Source organism: Fundulus heteroclitus, chromosome 11 (genome assembly GCF_011125445.2).
Source record: "Fundulus heteroclitus isolate FHET01 chromosome 11, MU-UCD_Fhet_4.1, whole genome shotgun sequence".
In the NCBI taxonomy this organism is placed as follows: Eukaryota; Metazoa; Chordata; class Actinopteri; order Cyprinodontiformes; family Fundulidae; genus Fundulus; species Fundulus heteroclitus.
Genome location: NC_046371.1, coordinates 18,856,886 through 18,880,737, shown reverse-complemented (window position 1 = coordinate 18,880,737; position 23,852 = coordinate 18,856,886). Strand labels below are relative to the sequence as shown.

At 40.6% G+C, this 23,852-nt stretch overlaps 2 protein-coding genes and 1 non-coding gene across 5 annotated transcripts in view; 2 read left to right on the top strand and 1 right to left on the bottom strand.

Annotated features, from left to right (window-relative positions):
- The first annotated feature begins 776 nt into the window (after positions 1-776).
- fhdc3 (FH2 domain containing 3) lies at positions 777-10,319 on the top strand. Its single transcript, XM_036143044.1, has 12 exons — positions 777-984; positions 1,702-2,200; positions 2,517-2,578; positions 3,809-3,911; positions 5,589-5,674; positions 6,160-6,260; positions 6,369-6,439; positions 6,572-6,679; positions 7,758-7,828; positions 7,936-8,053; positions 8,162-8,326; positions 8,479-10,319. Exons 2-12 carry the CDS (start codon positions 1,751-1,753, stop codon positions 9,466-9,468), a joined length of 2,325 nt encoding a protein of 774 aa, XP_035998937.1. The 5' UTR covers positions 777-984; positions 1,702-1,750; the 3' UTR covers positions 9,469-10,319.
- A 4,088-nt stretch (positions 10,320-14,407) lies between these two features.
- The window catches only part of trim3b (tripartite motif containing 3b), a 46,999-nt gene continuing 37,554 nt past the window's right edge, over positions 14,408-23,852 (top strand). For 2 of the 3 annotated variants that reach the window (XM_012856219.3, XM_012856212.3), the window contains exon 1: positions 20,981-21,191. The gene's annotated coding sequence lies outside the window, so the exon portion shown is untranslated. Of the gene's footprint in view, positions 14,467-16,560; positions 16,643-20,980; positions 21,192-23,852 lie in introns of those variants that run through there. The other variant, XM_012856216.3, reaches the window with a different exon arrangement.
- Positions 15,968-16,039, bottom strand: trnaw-cca. The gene has a single exon. It is a non-coding gene; the product is annotated as a tRNA-Trp (tRNA).

Genomic DNA, 23,852 nt, shown 5'->3' with positions numbered 1-23,852 from the left:
AGCTGTACCATTTCTATCAAAAATAATGGTCAAATAACCAGTCAGAGTTATACTAGAACCTTGTTTATCACATCAAACTCAAGTTTTCCAGGCCCTCGTAAGTGGCACTGTTTCCTTGCAGGAAAAGAGCCCTGCTTTCAAATCCCAGTCTGTTGCGTGGGTTGAATCTGTGAGTTTCCTCCTATAATCAAAATACAATTGTTAATTGATTAATCTCGACCTTAGGTATGAGTATGTATGCGCCCATGCTTGTTCTGCGATGGACGACCTGTCCCTGGTGAAACTAGCAGGCAGAGCACCAGGTCAGTGGATAAAAACGGTATTTTGTTGAAAACAAACAAATAAACAAAAAAAAAACATAGCTGAATATCTCAAGCTGTTTTAAATTATTCCTGTGACTGGGGACAACTGGATACTTTATATGTATATTTTTTGTCATTAGTGGCCTTTAATGAAAGTAAGCTGACAGAGAATAAGAAGAGATGCGGCAAGTGTCCATGGGCTGGAGTCGAACCCGGGACTGCCGCGTCGAGGACCAAAAGCCTCCGTTTATGGGACCCCTGCGCCACCTGTGCATTCCTAGCTAGCTATTATGCACCACTCGTCAAATAAAACAGTGTGAGAACAAACCTTTTTGAAACCCAACAGAGTAGCTTTGAATTTTATGTCTGGAGCCATGAAATAATGTTCACTAGCTGGACACTTATCTATTTAACCGCTTTGATTCTGCCTTTTTTTAGCGCCTCCCTCCCGTTGGTTATGAAGCGTGGCGCCGGCGACAGAAAAACGAGCGGATCCATTCGCTTGTTCCCATAAGGGCGGTTCTCGATCCGGGGAGTTGACTTTGATTAGGCTCTCACTGCACCTGTGGCTGTTGTTTCTGAGACAGAGCGATGGTATTCAGCGAGAAAGCGATGCCAGAGCGCAAACTGCACTTACTTGACAGATAGTCAAGCTTAAAAAAAGAAAAAGAAAAAAAGCGCTGTAAGTACATTATTATTTTTTAAATCAACATATTTATTTTTAGCAAATTACCATTACATGCTTTGACTTTAGCCAGGGCGGCAGCACTTGGAAGAAAACACCGTATAATTTTGTAAAGTAATGGTTTTTAATTATCCTAAATTACAAGTGGCTTGTTTTTTTTTTTTATGCAGATCAGTGCTGAAATAGCTTTTAAGTCTATAGATATTTCCTTTATTTAATGGACCCTGGGTAATGACAGTCAAAAAAACAGTAGAAAATAGTATACTAATGATTGGTAAACGTCTGATATCTGGAATACACAACCTATGTCAAAGTAAACGGGTAGACTAGAAAAATAAGTTTGTTTTTTTTTGTTTAGTTTTTTTCTGAGTTCAGCTTTTCTTCGCATACATAACAAACGGAAGCTCAGTTAAAGAGTTGACCACAAAAGCTTGCTAAAGAACAGCTCTGTTTTTATGAGTGGCATATATTCTTTTAAATGTGTTTTCTGAACTGGAGTTAAATTGTCTGCTGGGTTTTTATTAAATGCATCAAGTTGGATCAGTTCAGTGAATTCAAATCTAAAGTTTTAATTATTATTTTTAACAATTAGTGGCATTTTTACCTCTCAGCTAGTTTCAGTTTCTAATTACGTGTTGGTGTTTTTGACAAATTAATAAAAAATAAAAAAAAAAAAAAAACTACGTACTCTATCTGTGTCTTGTCTGTTCTCAGTGAGAAGGCGCAAACTTCTGTCGTTCGTCTTCGGATTTGAGGGAAAAAGATGGAGGGGTTGCTGATTTTAAAATCTGCGACGCCCAGCCGTTCACCCCGTGACCCCTCTTTTCCACCCGCACGGGACCCTCAAGAAGATTCGGATCGCCGACCATCTCGTGTGACGCCTGGTGCAGATGTTACAGCTGCTGCACCACCTCCTCCGCCGCCACCACCTCCTCCTCCTCCTCCGCCTCCTCCTCCTCCAGCATCCTTTGGCTTTCGTGACATCCAAAGACGCTCTATGAAAAAGCTGAACTGGGACACCATCCCCAACCACCACGTGTTGGGTAAGCAGAACGTCTGGACATCCAAACGCACTCAGAGGGATCTGGTGCTGGATATACGAGCCATGGAGGAGTTGTTCAGTCACGTCGACAAAAGGGCATCGCTACGCACCTCCAGGATCCTGGGTTTGAGTAAAAGTGAGGGGATGAGCCTGTGTGCACAGGACTCTCAGGTAACTAGAACAGATGTACGCAAAATGACAGACCTACAGCTTTCCATGCAAACTGTTTTCATGCTCTTGTAAATGAACGACCTGAATAGGAGAAGTGATAAAGATGCCTATAGGAAGTGATTTGCTATTAAGTTCCACAAAAAAAACTGTTATCACTGCGGAAGTGTTTTTATTTATTTTTTTATTTATTTATTTATATTTTTTTCCCCCCAGCTTCCTCAGAAATGTTGAGAACCTTCTCCATTGTAAGCATGCAGCGTCTGCTTTTGGTTTACCCTGTTTGTTTGTTGTTGTTGTTGTTTTTTTTTTTTTTTAGGTCACCATATTGGATTCCAAGAGGTGTATGAATGTCGGCATCTTCTTGAGACATTTCAAAAGGTAATGCTGCATGGAGTTGTGGTTAAGATGGACGTGGTGTGAATTACCTCAGCATAAGTTAAAACAAGACACGCCGTAACCAAAAAGACGTTAAATGACTTGAGCAGGCCGTGCTGAAAGCCGTTTAGACTTTCAGTCACACGTCTGGGATGACGCGTCACTTCCACTGTGCTAATCATTACCCAACTAGAAGGCTTTATCTCAGCTCAACTCATGCAAAGAAATGTAAATCTCTTTTGGGACATCACTTTAGCTCGCTTAGCAGAAACATGGAAGAAAAAAACGTTGTATACTTTACTGTGATGCCCATATCATAGTAACCAGGAGTTTAAAACTGCTGGGGACCAGAAAGCTTGGTTGGTAACTATTTATTTATTCAGGTTTCTGCCGCACTAAAGGGAGGGAAGAGTTATTGTTCTCATCCCATTTGTCTTGTTCCAATGGTAAAGAGTTGCAATAGTCCAAAATAAAAGTATTGGATACTTTATCACTCGGGGAGATACCGTTTCAGGTTTACTGGCCCGGGTTTGCGTCCACAAACGGGGAATTTCGCTTTGTTTTCTCACGCTCACAGCTTAGAGACATCAAGTATGAACATAACTTGAAATTCCTCCCGGAGTCCCTGAGCCGGTTACCGTTTTTTATATACAGTAAAAATGATACGGCCTTCTGTCAAGTGTTTGTTCGCCTCTCAATTTGAATACCAAAGTGACTCTCATAAATTGCTGTGATGTCATCTTTTAAGCTTTAAGTCTACCTGAAACCATGTCAGCTGCTGTGTGCCAGTGGGGATTTTTATTTGTTCTAGACTTCATAGCTGAATTAATCTGGTTTGTACAAAGAATGTTTATCCAAACAAGTTTTATATATATATATATATATATATATATATTTTTTTTATTTGCTGTTGTGACTTTATAAATTCTAGCTCCTTGTAGCATATTCCACAATCTCCTTAAATTGATTTAGGATCGCTCTAATCTTTAGATCTGCTTGCCACATAACTCTCCAGAGGAAAGTCAAATCTTTAACTTTTCGTTGCGTAGATTTTATGAAATGTTGGGCTTGACAGTCAGGTTCTTAATCAACAGTAATTATTTTCCATGTGCCATTTTGGCTGTGAACTTCCTCTAAAAGGGACATGCATGCAATGACTCTGACTGCATCCCAGTACAGTACAAACAGATTTTTCTTTGTATTCTAACTTGGCCTTTATGTCTCTCGCTGCAGGCCTGTGGCTGAAATCGTGGAGGACATCCGTCAGGGGAACTGGCTTAGGTTTGGAAGTGACAAACTAAAAGAGCTTTGTAAGCTGCTACCAGAGGAAAGTGAGGTAACAGGAACTCCATTCTATTTGAATAAAATACCTTTATTGTCATCATAAAAATGAGGTTGAAAAAAAGCTGCTACTTTTCAGTGGGAAGATGTCTGAGGATAATACTCAAAGTATTGATATTGGACAAATGAATATGTGTAAGTTTAGGGGAGTTATGACCATTTTGAAAGAAATTAGTCATCAGCCTGCTGTTTTTTTTTCTTTTTTTTCCTTTGTGCTTTATAAAACTGAACTTTTAATCCACAAAAAGTATCAGAGCGTAGCAGATCTGTGGATCTGTTTATGTGTTAAGTGAACTGAGTGAAGTATATTCCGAAAGACAGTATAGTCACTGTACAAATGAAAACCAAAACATTAATAAAACCCAATTAAAAAAAACTTCTGATAAGTTACACGGAACAGTGCAGTCACAAAGAAGTTAAGCAGTCTTGAACAGGTTGGTTTTAAGTCTGGATGTGAAGAAGGGAAGTTGTTACGGCTGTCTGGTGGGAGAGAGTTTGAGTTTGGGCACTGAACAGGAGAAAGCTCTCCTCCCCATTGTGCTAAGGCCAACAGGGCTCCACGAGGAGAAGGATCAGAGGAGGCTGCAACATAATGAATATCAACTAAGTTAGTGGGGATGGAGCAAGGTTGTGGATGATTTTAAATGTAAAGTATAAGAATTTTGAGTTTGGTTCTGAATTTGACTGGGAGCTAGTGGAGCTGCTGTGGAACTGGGCTGATATGGTCAAATGAAGAAGATCCAGTGATACAAGCAGCTGAGTTCTGGACTATTTGGAGCTGATGGTGGGATTTTTGAGGGAGACCAAAAAGAAGAAAGTTGTAATAATGAATATGTGAGGTGACAAGGCTAAGGGTAAGGACTGAGGTGGAGTGAGGAGGGATGGAGACGATTAATGTTGCGTAGATAATATGCAGACCAGGTGGCGTTATTAATTTAAGAGGTGAAAGATGCAGCGTTATCAAGGATGACACTTGAGGTGAAGGGGAGACTACAGAGCTGTCAACGGAGAGGGCAAAACTTCCCATTTTAGATACCATTTTTGCCTGTCTGGTCACACATTGAATACTTAAAATTAGGGTTTCCATTTCAAGAGTCATTTCCTACAAATTAAGACTTTTCATCTAAACAAGCCAGAGGAATTGTTTTATAAATATTAAGCCGAGCAACCTGTAGCTTCATGTAATAGATAACAAAGTATTTTGGAGGTGAAATGTCAATTGGAAACTGGACAGAGATTATTGTAGTTGTTGGGATTTTATTTTCAGTATAGGTGTTATAGTTGAGATCTAAAAGGTGTGTGGGAACAATTTCATTAGTGAGCTAGGAGTGAACGATGGCAGTTATGAAAAGGAGGAGAGACAAGAGGCAAGTTTTAACCAGGGCTGTAGGGAAGGAATTAAGGAGGCAAGCAAAGGGGTTTGATTTACCGATGAGGGATGAGAGTTATAAAAGTTTGGGAGTTGAAAACTGCAAAGTGGCTCGCAATAGGAAGAAATTACAGATGCTGAGAGAAAAGAAGGGGTTGGAGAAAAACAATACAAGTGCAGGTTTATAAAGTAGTATAAATACAGTAGCAGATAACTTGAGCAACAGCATAGATCTGAATACCTGTGTTCAAGTGATATCCAACATCTGTTTAATGTTAATTCATGTTTTCTATCAACACGTAGGTAAAACGACTGCTGTCATACAAAGGAAAACTGTCTGTGTTACCGGATGCAGACCAGTTTATGGTGCAGCTCGTTAAAGTACCCGGGTAAGTAATAATAGTAATAGTAAGTCTGCCGTTTCCTAAGATTGAACTGAATTTTGCTGCAAAACATCAGAAGACCAGAATAAAACTGATCAGTCTTAAAGTCAAAATGTGATCAAGTGACTTTCACTGATGTTTTATAATTAGGATCAGATTGTACTGTATATAATCAGATTTCAATGTGACTATCAGACTGGATTGCACTGTTATAAACTTTATTTGGACTTCTCTGTGTTCAGTATGACTGTATATGAATTAGTGGTAAAATGCCATCAGATAACTTCTGTAATAAAAAAAGTGGGCGTAAAAGGAGCAGTGGTAGGCATTTACCAAATAAGTAATAGTGAGTAAAGTTTTCTTATTTTAGATTCCTCTTAAAACTGTGCTTTTCATACACAAGTCTCTAGTTTTACAGCATATTATGAGGTAAATGTGCAGACAGCTAAAACAATAACGAGCCATTCTCTACTTGCCTGTCTTGCCTTTAGCTATGTTGAACGTCTAAAAGTGATGGTTCTGAGAGAGGAGTTCTTTCCCCTCATGGAGGAAGTGAAAAACGCCATCGCTATTATGACCAAAGCAGCCAATGGTAACATTTCAGCTCCTTTCAGTTGCAGATGATCCTTCATTGCCAGTTTTCTCCAAAGATTAAGGGTCATTTTTTTAATATATATATCTTTTTGCTCTCCTCCATTAGAGCTGTTGGACTGTGATGACCTCCATTCGGTGATCCGACTGGTCTTGAAGGCTGGAAATTACATGAACGCTGTTGGTATTTTTCTTCAAGAATTTTTTTTTTTTTTTTTTTACATTGTGATAACTCTTGGCTGTTGTGCTTGTAATTTTAGCAATTGATAAACAAATTAACTTGAATAACCAACGGAAAGGTCTCTTCTTCAGGGTGGTCACAGTGCAAATGCCATAGGATTCAGGATGACTTCCCTGCTCAACTTGGCCGACACCAAAGCCAATAAGCCTGGCATGAACCTCATGCACTATGTTGCCAAGGTGAGGTGGTGCTTTTTAGAGAAAAAAATATTTATGAAGGCACAACAAGCCATGCTACCACCACCAAATACTTATTAGAGAATGTGTAACACCAACGCATATGTTAATGGTGTAAAACACTTGAATGCAGAATTGCACTGGAAAAATGGTGAAGCATTTCAAGTTTTATGGATGATTTTTAAATTTATTACAGAGGTACTCGCGGTTGGACCGGTCAGTAATAAAGTCAGGTACCGTTCTCCTAACAACTGCTAAGCCCAGACTCATCCGTTATTGCCAGATGGAGGTGCGCGATTCATTACTCGAGAGAACATGCCGCCATTGCTCTAGAGTCCAGTGATGGCGTGTTTTACACCACTCCATCTGTTGTTTAGCATTGCGCTTTGTGATGTATGGCTCGGATGCAGCTGTGGGCCAATTGATTGAATTCCACAAAGTTGTCTATGCATTGCTCTTGACTCTAATCTGAAGACCACATGAAGTTTGGAGGTCTGTAGGGATTGATTCTGCAGAAGGTTAGTGACCTCTGCGCACTGAGCCTCAGCATCCGCTGTCTCTGCTCCATCAGTTTACATCAACCACACCTTTGTAGCTGAGCTGCTGTCGTTCTCAATCTCCTCCCCTTTGTCATCCCACTGAAAGCTGGCTGTGGAATATTTTGGAGCAAGGAGATTTCACAACTGGACTCGTTGCACTGCATCGCAGTGTCACGCTGGAAGTCGACAAGCTCCTGAGTGACTCGTTTTTTCACAAATCTTTGTAGAAATAAAATGGACACCTAGGTGCTTGATCTTATACATCTGGGGCAGTGTTTTGAACACCTTATTTTGATTATTTGAATGGGTGAGCAAATACTTTAGGCAATATGGTATATGTTAAAGTTTTATTGTCCACTAATGCATGAAAAGGGTCCCTGCCATATTTCTGAGATTTAAACATTTATACATAATAAAAAACGCACAGTTTTGTTTAATTCAATTGTATTTATATAGCGCCGATTCACAACACCTGTCATCTCAAGGCACTTTACAAAGTCAAATTCAGTGAAATTTTACCACCTTTCCTTTGCCGTCCTCAGCAAGCAGAGGAGATTGACGTGGAGTTGCTGACTTTTCCCAGCCAACTTGTTCATATCGGGATGGCTTCAAGGTTACCCTTCAAATGCAGTTTACCAAATATTTTTCACTTTTTTTTTTTTTTTTTTCAGTCAAACACTTGATCTGATTCTTAAAAAAACAATTTTCATGTCCCAATAGAATTTGTAAGGATGACGTCATCAAGGACTTGGAGCAGGAAATCCAGAAGATTGAAGAAGTTAAGTTGTATAGCAGCAAAGAACCTGGCCTTTTAAAACAAATAGATCAATTTCTCAAGGTACATTTTTATTTTATTTTAGGTCTTCTTAAAGGTGCAAAATTTACAAACTGAGACTCACATCTAGAAAGATGTATTAAAGTGCTTTTAAGAACTTTCTTTTGACAGAGGACGGAGGCCAAGCTTGAGGGTGTGGCGACTTCTCTAAAGGATCTACAGGGTTTAAGCGACACCGTTGCCGAGTACTTCTGTGAAGATCCAGCTACCTTCAAACTGGAAGAGTGCTGTTCCATCTTTTACTCCTTTTGCAAAAGGTTTGAAAAAGCTGTACAGGTAAGAAGACCAAAGATCTATGACAATCTAGCAGATTTAATATAAAAAATGTAGTCTTGAAGTAGATTAAAGTTTAAGAACTGTGAGTTTTTGCTTAAGCGCTCCTTCCTGTTGCGTCATTTTGAAATGTTATCTGTTTAAACGGTCTGCAGGAGAACCGGGAGCGTGAAGCTGCCGAACAGAGACACAAACGCACAGACAGCATGCGGATAGCTGTCAAACGACAATCCGTAGCATCGTGTTCAGCACCTGAAGCCGCTGATGACTTGTTGTGCTTGGAGTCGGCGTTGCATGACCTTCTATCCAAAACCCCTTCTGGACTAAACAGATGTAGGAAGAACAATCCACCCCAGCCCGAAGCATTGCATTCTGAATCCTGTCCTCAAACTGTACAAAAAGAAATGCCAACGCCTCGTAAAACTAAGGATAGCCCAGAGAAGAAGCAAGTTAAACTGCTTAAAGAAGACATGGATTCCACAAGTTTAAAAGAGGAAGAGGCCGAGAAGATGCGCGAGATAACCCGGAAAGTACTTCAGTACCAAAATGGCAACGGCAGCCTTAACGACAAGAATGTATCAGGGAGTCCTCGGGATTCCAAAGATGGAGACGAGGCTGGTACTCCACGTACCCCTCAGCCTAAATCCAGAGACTACTTCTTTGCAAGTGATGGAACTATGGGATCTCCGTGGACTATTTTGAGCCCCCCAAGTTGCTCCCCAAGGAACAACCCCCTGCGAAACAGACGCCGCAGAGTGTCATCAACGTCTAGCGGAAATGATCCGGACGATAAAGTCTGGGAGAGTGTGGAAAACTTGGCAAACGGAAGCTCTCCATCTGCAGGATCTGCCTCCCTTCCCGAGTGCCTCCGTCTGAGAGCGGCGTCGCAGGGACCGCTGCTCAGGTCGGCCTCCATGGACGAAACCCTGCGCTCTCCTGGAACGGGCTTCCGACTGAGATACCTGTTCCAGAGGAGCATATCTCAAAGATCTTACTCCTCTGGCTCAAGGACCGGAAACATGAAAGAAGGAAGCGACAGAAAGGTGGGACATTATGCTGAGGGCTCGTCCGGATTCAAGTCCTTCTTCAAACTTATCGGAAGCAGAAGTAAGCTCTGCGATTTGGAGGAACAAAACTTCAAATAATCCACTACTAATTTAAAGTTTTATAGATAAAAATGAGACTTTGTCAACTTTTGTTTTTTTTTAATTGGTATAATGTTTTTCTTTTTTAAATGTTTGTCCTTTTTATGTCATGTTTTTACCCTTTAGTGGCCACAAGGCAAATGGGAACTTGCTTTGAGCTCTGAGGGTTTAGATTTTTTTTTTTATATCTATATATACAAACCAAATCCTAAAATCCTCACAATTGTCTTTTTGTGCTTTAATAAAATGTTATATTCTATCCAGTTAACTATTTATTTGCAATAAGTATGAACTCTGTTTCAGGTTAAAACTGCAATGCCCACCCTTGCATTTGTATCCTTGGTAAAGTCTTGAAATTTAATTTTGGTTCACTAGTATCCATCTAAAACTTATTTTAATTTGATACATAGTGTTTTTGTTTTTCCCTACAAGCACAGGCACATTTTTGGGGTCTGGTGGTCAAACCAAAAACAGGCACCCATTGTCAAATGTATTCATAGACTTAAAAAAATTGGATATTCTTTCTCAAACGTTGAAAAGGAACATGGTAATCAATTGGCTTACCAGATATTTTACAAAGCTGAGAACACTCTATACTTTAACTGTATTTTGACAGTCAAAGCAATATTAATATAGCATTACCAATATCAATATAATTTACTAGACCATCATGTAGCTCAACTTACGACCTACCTTTTGTTTCACTTTGGGTAGCTAATGTTTATTATGCTGATAAAATCAAATGACCAAGTGACCTTTTATGCATTATATTTAGCCTTCTACATGTATTAGTTTGTAATGTTACCAACCAAAATGCTTCATCTTTTGAAGTATAAATGTTTGCATGAAAAGAACTCCATGACTAAAGGTGGCTTGTCTTACACAGAGCAGTTTTGGCCAGAATGCTGGGATAAAAAAATATATATATACTGATGAAAATCTTAAAGCCCCAGTGTGTACGATTTATACACTGGTGCACCATCAAGTGGTGTGTTCAGTGAATTGCAAACATCATTGTTAACAGCGTAATAACTAGTGCGGAAGCTGCAGAGTATCATAAATATGACAATGTCAACATGTCCTCCATGCTGCTGCTGCTAATAGCTACGGTCATCATGGGAAAGATTTTTGGCACTATTACTAAGTCCACTTTATTATTATTTTTTTATTTTCCTAAAGTTGCTTGTAAATTCCGTGAGTCGTGTTTTTTTTTTTTTTTGGCTTGTTTCTGAATGTGTAGTCACTCATTTGGGCTCTAAAAAAAGACTAAAGTATTTTTTTCTTTACTTGGTTACTATCTCTTCACTCTCGCTGGGCAAAGAGTATGGATGGTCCTCTATTTCAACAGAAAACGGCAAATAGAATGAGCTACAGTCATCGTTGCTTGTTCTTCTCCACCAACAGCACATCTTCATATAGAAGACAGATAGGGAAATCGCTTATGGCTGACAAGTTTGGCCCCTTTTGGCTTCTGAAACCTTAAGTGGCGCTGCAATATGGCGTCTCTTATAAACTAAGTTTATAAATACATAGGTTCTTTTATTTTTGATATGACATTATTAGACTTTGCCAGAATATGTATTTATAAAAGCAATACTTAATTTTTGCTAAATAAATGCCTAATTAGTTACACACTTTTAAGACTGATTAACAATCGCAAGAATTTGCCTTTTGCGTTAAACCTTAAGAAGGTTCAAAGTAGAGCTTCACAATGTTAAAAGAGGAAATGTGGACAAGAGAAAAAACTTTTGAGAAAGCAATTTGGCAAAAACAATTTAAGTCTTTAAAGTCCGAAACCTGCACAAAAATGTTGATCCCTTGTCATTTTTGGTAAAGTATTCACACTGTCAACACCTTATGTTAAAGACAAAAGTATTTTATTTAACCCTTAACCAGGTAGGGTAAGAACAAACTCCTACAATAATGACCTGGCATACTGACTTTGAACATGGAAGGATTATTGAGCTGTGTAAGCAAGGCCTCACAACTTGCAGTTGCTGCTGAGGTTGGAGGCAGTAAAATGCTTGTTTTAAATTTAAAAGATCTTGAGGATTGTGGGATACCTTTAAGGCTTTTTAGCACCGGTAAGGGATGTTGTGGGGTTCCTAGACAAAACAAGCTATGAGAGGAAGCTTACATGCTCCTTTTCCTACCTCCTTCCTTACTGACCACTATTCGGACAGCACTTATCATGGAGACTGCTGACGCACTTCCTCTTTGGCAAAAGAATCCTTACTTAATGGCTCCATCTGAATAGTCTTAATAGCTTCTAGCTCTTGTTCCTTGTCCTTTCATGGGTTCACCAGTCAGAACTCTATCGTGGAGAGGAAAGGAGCTTCGGATTTCTGCGCTGGATTTGAACAGCCTTAAACTCTGATGTCGTTATGTGACGGTAACGCACGTGGATGATGCGAGTCAAATCCGAGCCTACAGCCTTCCGACATTAAACTGCAATGTGCGTACTCTCTTCTCTCCAGATATTTTAGTTGATTTCCGTGATGGGGGCTGTGCTTATACGTCATCACGCAAAGGATTGTGGGATACCTTAAGCCGTCTTAGTGCCGGCAAGGCAAGTTTATTTATATAGCACTTTTTAGTATGATTCAAAGTGCTGTACATTACAGGAAAACATTAATTAGCAAAGGGGTAAGCTAAGTAAGTCCTTGACTAGACTTCTTCAGTTTCACTGGAACAAGCTTCATCACTAACATTCAAAGCTTTGTTTCTATTCATACATTAAAAAAATCCTACACCTTAATGTCTCTGATCTGAAACTAAAGCTAAAGCAAAGGCGGCGTGTGTGCTTGTGTGTTAGTGTAATCCCGTGTGAGTGTGAGTGTAGGGCCGTGAACACCGTGGCAGATGGCCTGTGGCAGGTAAGGGATGTCATGAGGTTCCTAGGCTAAACCAGCCAGGAGAGGAGGCATACAGGCTCCTTTTCCTGCCTCCTCCCTTAGTGAGTGCACTATTTTGACAGCACTTATCATGGCGACCACTGACGCACTTTGGCTTTGGCTAAAAAGTCTGTACTCTATAAGGGTATTCGGATGGACTCAGTTTAACCCAAACAGACATTTCTTCAAATATCAGAACACTTTAGGGGGGGGGGGGATTGATGATAGAGTAGTTTTTATTTTTAAATATAGATTGATGGAAAAAATTGGACTTTAACAGAAAGGACACTTTTCTCATCCAGGGTAAAAGGTCTTGAGCATCACCAGGCGTCCAACCTGTGCAGGTGCTTGCTTACAGGCTTCTGGGAGCCCTACAGTAAACGCTTTGTACAGCGATGCGCCCTACTTTATTTCTCAACAGGGCAACACATTGTGTCCTCCTATAATATCTCACAAGGTTTAAGCAGAGAGGGGGCTTTACGTTCATTCATCTCGAAAGATCTCTCAAGATCATCCTGGGTCCTCTCCTATACACTTTTCTGTTTACCCTATAGTTTCTATGCTGGGGAAGATTCTCAGTCATCCAGGTCATGGTCATTCCAAAAAAAGTAAAAAACAAAGCATCCTCTCCCGGAAGCTTTCTCAATTCAATTCTCCAGACTTTTTGAATTGAGAAAGCTCCCGGGAGAGGAAGCGAAACGTCTTCAACTACGAAAAATGAGTCCAGTTGCTTTGTTTTTTACTTTTTTTGGAATGACCCTATAGTTTCCTAAAGGATTTAGGTCTGGGGACTAAGATGGACATGAAAGACGGTTGATTTTTGTCAAACCTATTTTTCTTTTGATAATCAACCTTTCGAAATAGTTGTTTTGAACTCATTGTCATCTTTCTGTTTATTTTTTATTATTATTTAGAATGCGCTGGTGTTTTGAAGTGTTTTTATGCCAAAGCCACTAATCGTGTCGGTTGCTTAAAAGACCAATGTTGGTGACGATTTTACCAAAACATACAGTTCAGTCTGATCAAAACCCGATTAACATAGGATTAGTTTCCCCACTGAATAAACGCTCTGTTGAAAATGTAGATTGTACATGAACTTTCGGTTTGAAATTCTTCTCCTTTAACATGGAGTGCTTTTGACCCTGAAATGATCCGCAGGGATCGACAATGGATGGGTACATGGTACAACGGAGCATTTTTAACTTGCAAAAAACTAATTGTGTTTGAATGAACGCTAACCATGCAGCATTGCACGAATAACATTTTCAGAAGTCTGCCTGCTTGTGTGGGGCACGTTCCTATTTAGTGTCTCGGAGACTGAACTCTTGGAAAAAACAAAACAAAAAAAGGCATTCAGTCGTGTTGCCTAGGTAACCATCTGTTTACAGCCCCTGAATGAAAACTTTTGTCGTGTAATCATGCTTTTCTCCCCGCTCATCCGTTCCTCCCACTGCTACGTTCTTAGGAGGAACGTTTACAGTTGCTCGGCATTTTAGATTAACGCTTCGACCGAAGAGAAGCTTTTGCAACAAATAAAGGTAAGAGATATAGGATCATTTTATTTATATATATATATATTTGTGGATTAAAAACAACACAAGCCCTTCAGGAAACCACTGAAAGCTCACAAGCAGAGATAGCAGAAGCAGAAACAGGCCCGTTTGATGTAAAACCAGACCCTCAAAGACAATCCGGTCTTTGTGGCTGAAAACAAGTGCTGCCAAGGACCTGCTCATGTGAGGCTGCTCCTCAGGACAGGGGTTGACCTTCTGTCTCGGCCAAGTTTCGGCTCTTAGCAGGGCTCCGCTAATGAATTGTGCATTCAGGGTCCAGTGTTCTTGGTGAAAGATGAGACTCCGGCGTGGACGGAGAGGAGAAAGGAGGTGGGGAAAGAGAAAACTCGGACCCAGTTAGAAAGGCTGTCGGTTGTTGGGACCGGGGCTTTTGATTGGAGAAGGAGCGCGTGAGAAGAAAAGGGGACACATGCGCGGAGAGAGGTACAAGACAATGAGCGAAGAGAGTAGAGGATAAGGGAGCAGAAACGCATGAAAAAGTGACCCACCTGCTTGTTTTTAAACTCAAGGATTGACTTCAAGATCAAGAGGTAAAATGGGTTTAGATTATCTGACAGCTTGCTCTTCTTATGTAGCCATTGCCTTGCGCTTACAGACGTTTTTTGTAGATTTTTTTTTTTTATTCCTAAGAAGTGGTCCCAGCGTTGAACCACAGGCTCTCGGTGTCATCATAAAAGCACTACGTAGTGTCTGTGGTAGCTGTTGCGTAATCTAATCCGCCACTAGCGCCCTGGGCATGTAACTGTTTGCAAAGTTTGCGGCCGGCTTTTTAAGTGGGGACATTTTTTTTACAGTACAGCTACTTGCCATGCTATGTTTTACGGATCTGACACCGGCAGAGAGACACAAAGGAATGTTAATATCATTGTGGAAACATGACGATTTAATCAAGTTACAATTTCTACTGTCATTAGATGTTGCATTAAAGAAAAAGGAAAAAAAAAAACTACCAGAACAGCAAGGAAAAACAAATATATTTAAAGGCCCCTACGTCTGGCTTACTTTTACAGGTAAGCGAGATGATTGACATTCTTATTTCTTAAATTATTTTATTAATTTTGATATTCATTTCTTCTGTTCTTTTCTCTTCTTTTCTGCGGGGTGGGATGTTATGTCCAAAACATAGCGAACCTCTGCTCCAGGTGCATCGCAACAAATATGAATATTTTTGAAAAGTTTTGTTTCTGATGCTCTCGTCACGATTTGCACTATATAACTGTTAATGCAGAGATGCCACCCTGCTGGAAACCATATCCATGTGCTGCACAGTATAGGCACTCCATACTTGGCCAATGCACCTTTTGCATAAATTAGTACATGAGTGCAGCACGGCATAAAGGCGATTAACCTTTGGCCCGTTGCTGAGTTGGGTTTCTCGCATCTTCCTCTCACAATATTCGTGACAATATAGTGTAATTAATCGTGTATTGTCAAGAGGACAGATCCCAAGTCCTGCTGGAAAATGTAATCGACATCTCCATAAAGCTTGCCAGTGGAGGAAAGCACGATGTGCTCTGCAATTTCCTGGTAGATGGCTGCGCAGACTTTGGACTTGACAAAATAAGTGAACCATCTCCAGCAGATGACATGGCTCCCAAAATCATTACTGACTGTGGAATGTTTACCTTGGAGCTTAAGTAGCTTGTTTTCTGTGCCTCTCCACTCTTTCTTCAGATTCTGCGACCTGCATTTCCAAAAAAAAATGGAAAAAAAGTACTTTCATCTGGAAAGAGGAATTTGGACTACTGTGCAACAGCCCATCTTTTATTCCCCTTAATTCAGGTAAGACACTTCTGATTTTGTAGTCCAGTGGTGGCTGAACACAAAAAGTGTGACATTTGTACACCATGCTTAATACTATATGTCTGTGTGGTGTATTTCTTGAAGTATCCCTCACTGTAGTCCTAGCCCTATAAACTCTTGAGTTTCCTCAACTTTCCTGAATTTTAGAGTGGAGATGTTAGGACTTAGCTTTTTGAAAAAGTTCTCAACAGCATGGAGACCAAGGTGCAAAGAAATGAATAATAAACTTGACCCCGACGTGATTTGAACACGCAACCTTCTGATCTGGAGTCAGACGCGCTACCGTTGCGCCACGAGGTCCTGCGTCCACAACGTTGACCAATCCGAATAATTTCCATGAGAAAAATGAAAAAGGTGTGATAACGGGATGGTGTTTTTGTCTATAGTTGTAAAACATTACAAGTATTTAATCTCGTTCATATTTCGATTAATATTACCGTTTGTTGTAGTCTGACTTAGATCTCGCGTCTCACGAGCGCGCATTTGGTAATTGTCAGGTAACGCCAGATGGAGTCTAATCACGACACCTGTTTTCATTACATTGCTGATTAATTACAGGCATATTCCTCTATATTTGCCTGTCAAAACACGAACGGGTTTTCATGGATTGTTCCCGCACGCAGACACTAGATGGCGCCCTTTTCTTTTAGGTTGGTCTGCCTCGCTCATTTTCTTTAGCTTCTTCAGAGTCTAACGATAGGATAATCCTAAATCATTTGAAAGGTTGTAAATCGCGCAACTTTGAAACGAGTAAAGTATTTCAGCTGGAGCTGAAATTTGTCATTGATACGGTGTGTGTGTGTTGTTGTTGCTCTTTTTAGGGAAAGAACAAGAGTGCAAAACCACAAATAACCTGACCGCTCTGCTCCTTCGCCTGCCAGCCCTGCAGAGCAACATGGACAGGTAGGAGCAACAGCAGAAACGTCTTCCATTTATCTGTCCTGAAAATGTTACATATGTTGTCCTAACTTTTGTCAAATTGTTATCATAGCCGCCTGCCAGTCACTTTAAAATAAGATGGCCCAGTGAGGTGACATTAAGATCCTGAGTGTAACAGCTGCGGCCCCTCAGGTTAGAAAGCATGCTGCTCTCCATCCACACTGATGGATGAGCTCAAAACACCAGGGAGCTGAAGCCGCATTGATTAGCTGGGTAAATGTCACCGCTCTACACACAGCAGCTTGTCTGATTTTTTGTTTAAAAAAAAAAAAAAAAAAAAAAAAAGCTTTTATGATCAAAGCCACCTAGTAATAGCTCAATAAGAAAAATCTAAATTTATATAGAACGGTTTCAAAAATTTATTTCCAAAGGCATGACACTGATGACACTGATGGTAGAATCTCCAGAAATGCACATCCCGATCAGTTTGACTACCTAATTTATAAGATGCAGCAGAGAAAATTCAGAAGAATCTTTATACCAATTGAACGCTCCAGTTTTGCAGCATCTGACAGCGATTGTTACAGAATTGCTGTCTATTTCTCTCCATTTTCCCATCAACTCCGATCTGCTTCCTTCGCCCCCGTTGAAGAAAAGCATCACCGCAGCACGATGCTGCCACATCACCTTTTGGTGTGTTCAGGCTACAATTAGGTGACTTGCATGAGGGCCAAAAGAACTGCTTTCTCCGGTGTTCTTTCAACTATAACAAAAAGCCTTATGGTTTAAACAGGCTTGCTGTTAATTGCTTATTTTCATTGTATGGTATTTTATATTTATTTATCTGCCGTTAAATTTAATAGTTATTTTTATTTGGTTTTCTGCACAGCTCTTTATGATGTTTTGTATGTGAAACTTTACTTACGTAGTTATCAAAATTGTAAATAATTACATATGTACAGGTGTTCATTTCAGTTGATTTTGTTTCTCTCAGTTAAACAGGTGTGCAGTCGTTGAATAGTTGATTACAATAGCAATATATTCATGACAAACCCTTCCACCTGTGTTGCTGCTCTCTGCAGCTCCTCCAGAGCCTGCACAGGACCCTCAACTCTGGTGCTTGGTTGATGTTCTACTTGACTCTCATTGGTTTGCAGTTGTACAAAAAATATTTCCCTATTCAAGTGGTGGATTCAAGAACTCTTTCCGCAATGTTCAGAGTTGGAAATGTTGTCTTTCTTGTCTTTTCTCTTTTCCTCTGTCTCCATCCAACCTTACCTTCATGTCTTCTTTCGCTCCACCCATAGATCTCCTCTTTGGTCTTTCTCTAGACTTCCTGTTTGGCAGTTGTAGCCTCATAATCCTTCTATTGATGTACTCACCATCATCCCTCTGTACATGTCCAAACCATCTCAGTCTGGCCTCTCTGACTTCATCTCCAACTCATTCCTGATCCCATCCTTCCTCGTCACTCCCAAAGGGAACCTCAGCATCTTCATTTCTGCTACCTCCTGCTCCGCCTCCTGCCTCTTCCTCAGCGACACCGTCTCCAAACCAGACAACATCGCCGCTCTCACCACCGTCTTGTACAGCTTTCCTTTCGTCCTCGCTGACACTCTTTTATCGCGCAACACACCTGACATGTTTCTCCACCCGTTCCAAACTGCTTGGACACGTTTCTTCTCCTCTTTTCCAAGTCCGCCATTAATTAAGACTGTTGACCCTGAGACCTTAATTAAAACCCACCACCTTCTTTATCTCTTCTCCCTGTAATCTCGCGGCTCCACTCGGGTCCTTCTCATTCACACACACACGTCTCTCAACGGCTAACCTTCATTCCTCTCCTTTCCAGACCTTCATCTCTCTAAACATATAAATAAGGAACTAAACATTTAAATAAGGAACAATGTTACAAAATAAATCAATTATATTTCTCGCCCATTGACCATTGGAGATGGGCATCAGCCCCCGACAACAAGCGGGTATAGAAAATGGATGAATGGATCATATGCTTACGTTATCAATAAACAATTATAAATAACAGTTATTTTGAGCAAAACTTCCTTTTGATACTTACTTTGTTTTTGGTTTTCCGCTTGTTTTCTTCACTGAAAAAACGGAGCTAAAAATAAGTAAAATGTTCTTAAAATGTGTGTATTTTTCCTTGATTTGAGCAGGTAAACAAGATGATCTGCCAATAGAATAAGATTTTTGCACTTAAAATAGGAACAATTCATCTCCCTATTACATCTAACCCTTATTTCAAGTGCAGTATCTAATTACCTTATTTAAGGGATCAAAATACTCATTCATTATTTACCTGCTCAAATCTATGACAAAAACACTAATTTTAGGAACATTTTACTTATTTTTAGATCCGTTTTCGCAGTGTTTTTGATGGTGAGAAATTAAAACTGATCATTTTCATTCCACTTTACAAATCTGTGCTGCTTCATGTTTCATCACATAAAACTGCTTTAAAATACCTTGAGGTTTGTGGTTGTACCCAGGCAAAGCTTGCGATCGTTCAAGGGGTAAAGTCCAAGCTGAACATATTAACTACCTATCGTTTCATACAGCTTTTATCAGTCTCATGCTGCTCTGTCACGCTTTAAATTTATTATTATTTTTTTATTTTTTACTTTGTTTTCTCAGGTATCACATTATACATGTCAGCATAAATAATAATGCATATGATTTAGCAATGGGATCAAGGTGTTACTCTATTGTATCTGTTACACTATGTTCGTTGGCTGTGCTATTCTTTTTACATCTCTCTTTCCAGGTGATAAAGCAGACGAAAGACATTTTATCATTATTTCCCTTTTATCTCTTCTTTCTTTCACCTCTTCTCTTTCTTTTTTTCTTTTCTTGTTCTTCCTTTACTCTTCTACTTTCCATTGTAGTGTCCACATAACTTGAAATTTGAAATCGCCTGGCAGATTTAAACAGGATGAGTTTTGGTACATTTGACGGATGTCGGAACAGCTTTTCTTCGTTTTTGCCCTCTGAAGAAAGTCCTGGTTGTGGAGAGCTTGTCTGTGACTTTCCTCCACATCTGCTTGTTTCATTTGAGTTGACTTAGTCTCTAAAAGAAGCCAGGAAAGGAATGTCTGAAAGTCAGAAATTAGACACCGATGGTTGTGCCCCAGTCTCGACACGGTGTCCGTATCGGTGTGCGTTCAGATGCAAGACCCTGTCCTCTCCAGAGAGCTTTGATTACATTCAGCCCGTACTGCGGCTGATTTCACTTTAATATAACACATCTATCCCGACGCATTTAGAGCAACATTTAAATCTCTCGTTATGTAAGGTAACGTTTCATCATTAAAACATGTCTGCGATAAACCAGCAAAGAGACTTTTTTCCCCTTGTGCCATAAGCAGTTTTGTCAGCGGTCTGAGTCATAGGCTGGTTCACACCGGGAGCATTTCCTTTTCCTCCCGCCTCTCCACAAAGTCAAAAGGACAAGTTTATTTTTTTTTTTTATGAATTGCAGGTCAGGGATGAGAAGCGACCTGGACTGTTTCAGGGAAGAAAGGGAGGGCGACCATCTGGTTGTTGTTTTTCTTTTTTTTCTGCTGCACTGGATGCAGTCTCCATGACAACATGGCGCTCCCACAGCAAAATCCACAGAAAGATGGTCTGTTCCCCCGCCCCCACCCCCCGCGCTCGTGCATAAGGGCGTCTCACAGACACACGGCGGAGGCAGGATGTCTCAGCTGTCCACGCACACAGAGTTCCTGCACAGCTCGTCGATGCTTCTTTGCTCATAATCTCATATACGAGGCTCTAGAGCAAAATCCAACAAGCCTAAAAAAAAGAGAGCAAAGACCCTCCCCTCTTATATCTTTGTTGCCTGTTATTATCTGTCAGCGTTTATTCAGACTGATCAAACTCAGCCTCCGAAGCTGAGCTATATTTGTCAGTCCTTCCAGCAATCTGTTATTAGAGTCCCCAGCAGGGTTTGATGATTAATCTCCCGCCGTGTTCCTCCCATCAGCCTCCCTGCACCTCCAATCTGTGTGTGAGAGGAACATGTGTTAGATCCAGGCCTCCGATTCAGGGTACCACATGAGTCAAACCCCACTTTTTTTTTTTTTTGTTAAAGGGTTTGGGTGTATCTCATTTCCTCTGAAAGCCTATTCCAAAAAAATAGAGAAAATGTGGAGTGTGATCGGGGGTATAATAAAAAGAAATCTGTCTCTTTGTTGCTATCTCCTCTTCGCTTGGTTCATCTTGCACACTATTGGACAGTCAAGCACCCTCCCATTTTCACACCAGCCACTCAGCTCCTTTGAGCTCTCTGCATCTTTTTTATTTTTTTACCTCTCTCTCTCTCTTTCTCTCTCTTTCTCTCTCTCTGTGCCAGTGCACACACCAACATTAGAGCCAGATCCCAAACCGCCTCCTTGTCCGTCCGCTCTCACATACACACACACGCCGTCTTCCTGCCCACTTCTGTGTGGGGTGCAATTCTTTGGCTTTGGCGATGGCTTGTCTAGCAAACGGATATCACTCCCCCTGGAGGAGAACAAACTGAAACTTCCTCTCCATCCCTAAAGGACACGCTGTGAGTGAATCTTTCCTCATCCTTTCCTGTCCTCTACATGTTCTCTTCTTTTCTCATAACGGACACCTGCCATTTTTTTCTTTCTTTGATGAAAGGTAAAAGTCTTCACCTCCTTTCATGGCTCGCTTTCACCACCATCCCTTTTTTTTCTCCCCTTTAACGTATCACTGGCTAATCCACACAACCTTTGTTGTCTTTATGCGAAACAATACTGCGGCCCCCGGATGGCTTTGCACTGTGCAGGTGAATATGAATATGTTCCCTCATTCAGATGGCTCTATCTGGAGGAGTGAGCTGGCTGTGGTCGTAGATTATTGCAGGTGCAGGAGGTGCGGTTATCCATCCTGCCCTGGTCTGAATTTTGCAGGACATTATGACGGGTATTGCTGACTCCAGAAAGCCTTAGCGTTCCTGAAATGATGCCCTGAGAATCAGTTTGCATCAGGGTTTGAAGTATTTCATGCAACATTTTTATCATGCTGTCTTTACTAAAGCCAGGGGACAATCGAGCTTGCTTTAGCTGGTTTATATACTTTCTAATTTCAAATACTTGTGCAGCACCTTGCAAAAGTGTTGATGTCTCTTAAACTGTGTCATTCCAGCCAAAAAAACAAAAACAAATGTATTGTACTGAGATTTTATGTAAAGACCATCACAAAGAAGAACATGATTGTGAAATGGAAGAAAAAGGAGAGATGACTTTCACAGTTTTTACCAATTGCAATCTGAAAAGTCTTGCATACATTTGTATTCAGCCTCCTTTATCCTGACACCCATGAATCAAATCCAGCTCCACCAATCACCGTCTGAGGGCACCTGCTGTGTAAACCGAGTCCAGCGGTGTGTCATTTCCTCTTTCTCAACATAAATCCAGCCGTTCTGTGAACAGGAGCGTTCGTTCACAGGTTTGTTAGAGAACATCAGAGAGCAAACAATGTCATGCTCCTTTCTCAGAGGGAAATACGAGCTTGTGTTTAGTTTTTATTTTCCCTGACCGGCTTCCAAAGAATTTAGACACATTTGATCCGGCGGGTTAGCATTAATCAGATCAATGTGTTCAGTTCACAGACTGTAAAAAAAAAACAAAAAAAACACCAAGGTTTAACAGCAGGGAACACAGGAGACAGGTCAGGGATAAAGTTGTGCAAAAGTTATTTATGAGGAGCTCAGGTGTTTGATGGAAAAGTGGTGAGAATAATGGCATTGATAAATAGATCCACTTGAAGTCTCTTTTGCCCTTTGTGTGCCCCACCCCAAGTGCATTTCAAGAAAGATTTGGCCGCCCAGCACTGGTGGCTGCTGCAGATGTAAATTTTTTTATTTTTTACTAGGGCAAAGGTATAAAATCTTAAAATTGGTAGTTAGGTACACCACTATTCAATTCAATTCAATTTTATTTATATAGCGCCAAATCATGAAACATGTCATCTCAAGGCACTTTACAAAGTCAAGTTCAATCATATTATACAGATTGGGTCAGATTATAAAGATTGGTCAAAAATTTCCTATATAAGGAAACCAGTTGATTGCATCAAAGTCCCGACAAGCAGCATTCACTCCTGGAGAAGCGTAGAGCCACAGGGAGAGTTGTCTGCATTGTCCATGGCTTTGCTGCAATCCCTCATACTGAGCAAGCATGAAGCGACCGTGGGAAGAAAAACTCCCCATTAACGGGAAGGAAAACCTCCAGCAGAACCGGGCTCAGTGTAAACGGTCATCTGCCTCGACCGACACCACTAAACATGTTTATTTTAATAACTACACATTATCTTTAATTTCAAAGTAAATAGGACTTCATCTATCTAGCAACATTTACTCAATTGCAGACTTTGGTGCCCAAAATCTGTTTTGCAAACCAGATGACCACCTTTTGACAAGGCAAATATGCAAAACCCTTTGGTGCATTACAATCTGATTGGACGTTGTTCATTAGAATTGACTAAATAACGATAGTCTGATTTGTTCATTTAAAATGATCATATTTTGTAGAGCAGGTTAAAAAAATCTAATTGTTTAAATAGAAATAAAAGTGCTTTGGACTTGACAATTTCGTCCCATGAGCCAAAAAGTTTGGACACCTCTACCCTAAGCCGTCTAGGCGACACAGCAAACTTTGGGAAGAAGGTGCTCTGGTTAAATCCAACCATAAGTGAACTTTTTTTTTTTGCCAGCATTCAAAATGCTACGCGTGGCAGAAAATCTCCACTATGATACATGGTGGTGGCAGCATCATGCTGTGCATATCTTTAATCTGTAGGGACGGGTAAACTGGTCAGAGTCGATTAGAATATGGAATGACGGCAGAGAAGCTGTGAGAGCCTGCAAAAGACTTGAGATGGACACAGAAGTAGAGTTTGTCCAGCAGGACAAGATCAAACCGACAGCCAGGTCTGCAACCTTCAGTCCTCGAGGTCCGGCGTCCTGCAGCATTTAGATGTGTCTCTGGTCCAGCACACTTTAATCAAATGGCTGAATTAGACCCTCAGTATGCAGCCATGTTCTCCGGGGTCCTTCTAATGACCTGATTATTTGACGCAGGTGTTTTGGACCAGGGGCACAAATAAAGGTCGCAGGACCTCGGCCCTCGGGGTTCTGGAGTTTGACACCCTGGTTTAGATCAAAGCATATTTATGTGTTGGACTGGCTCAGTCAAAGTCCAGA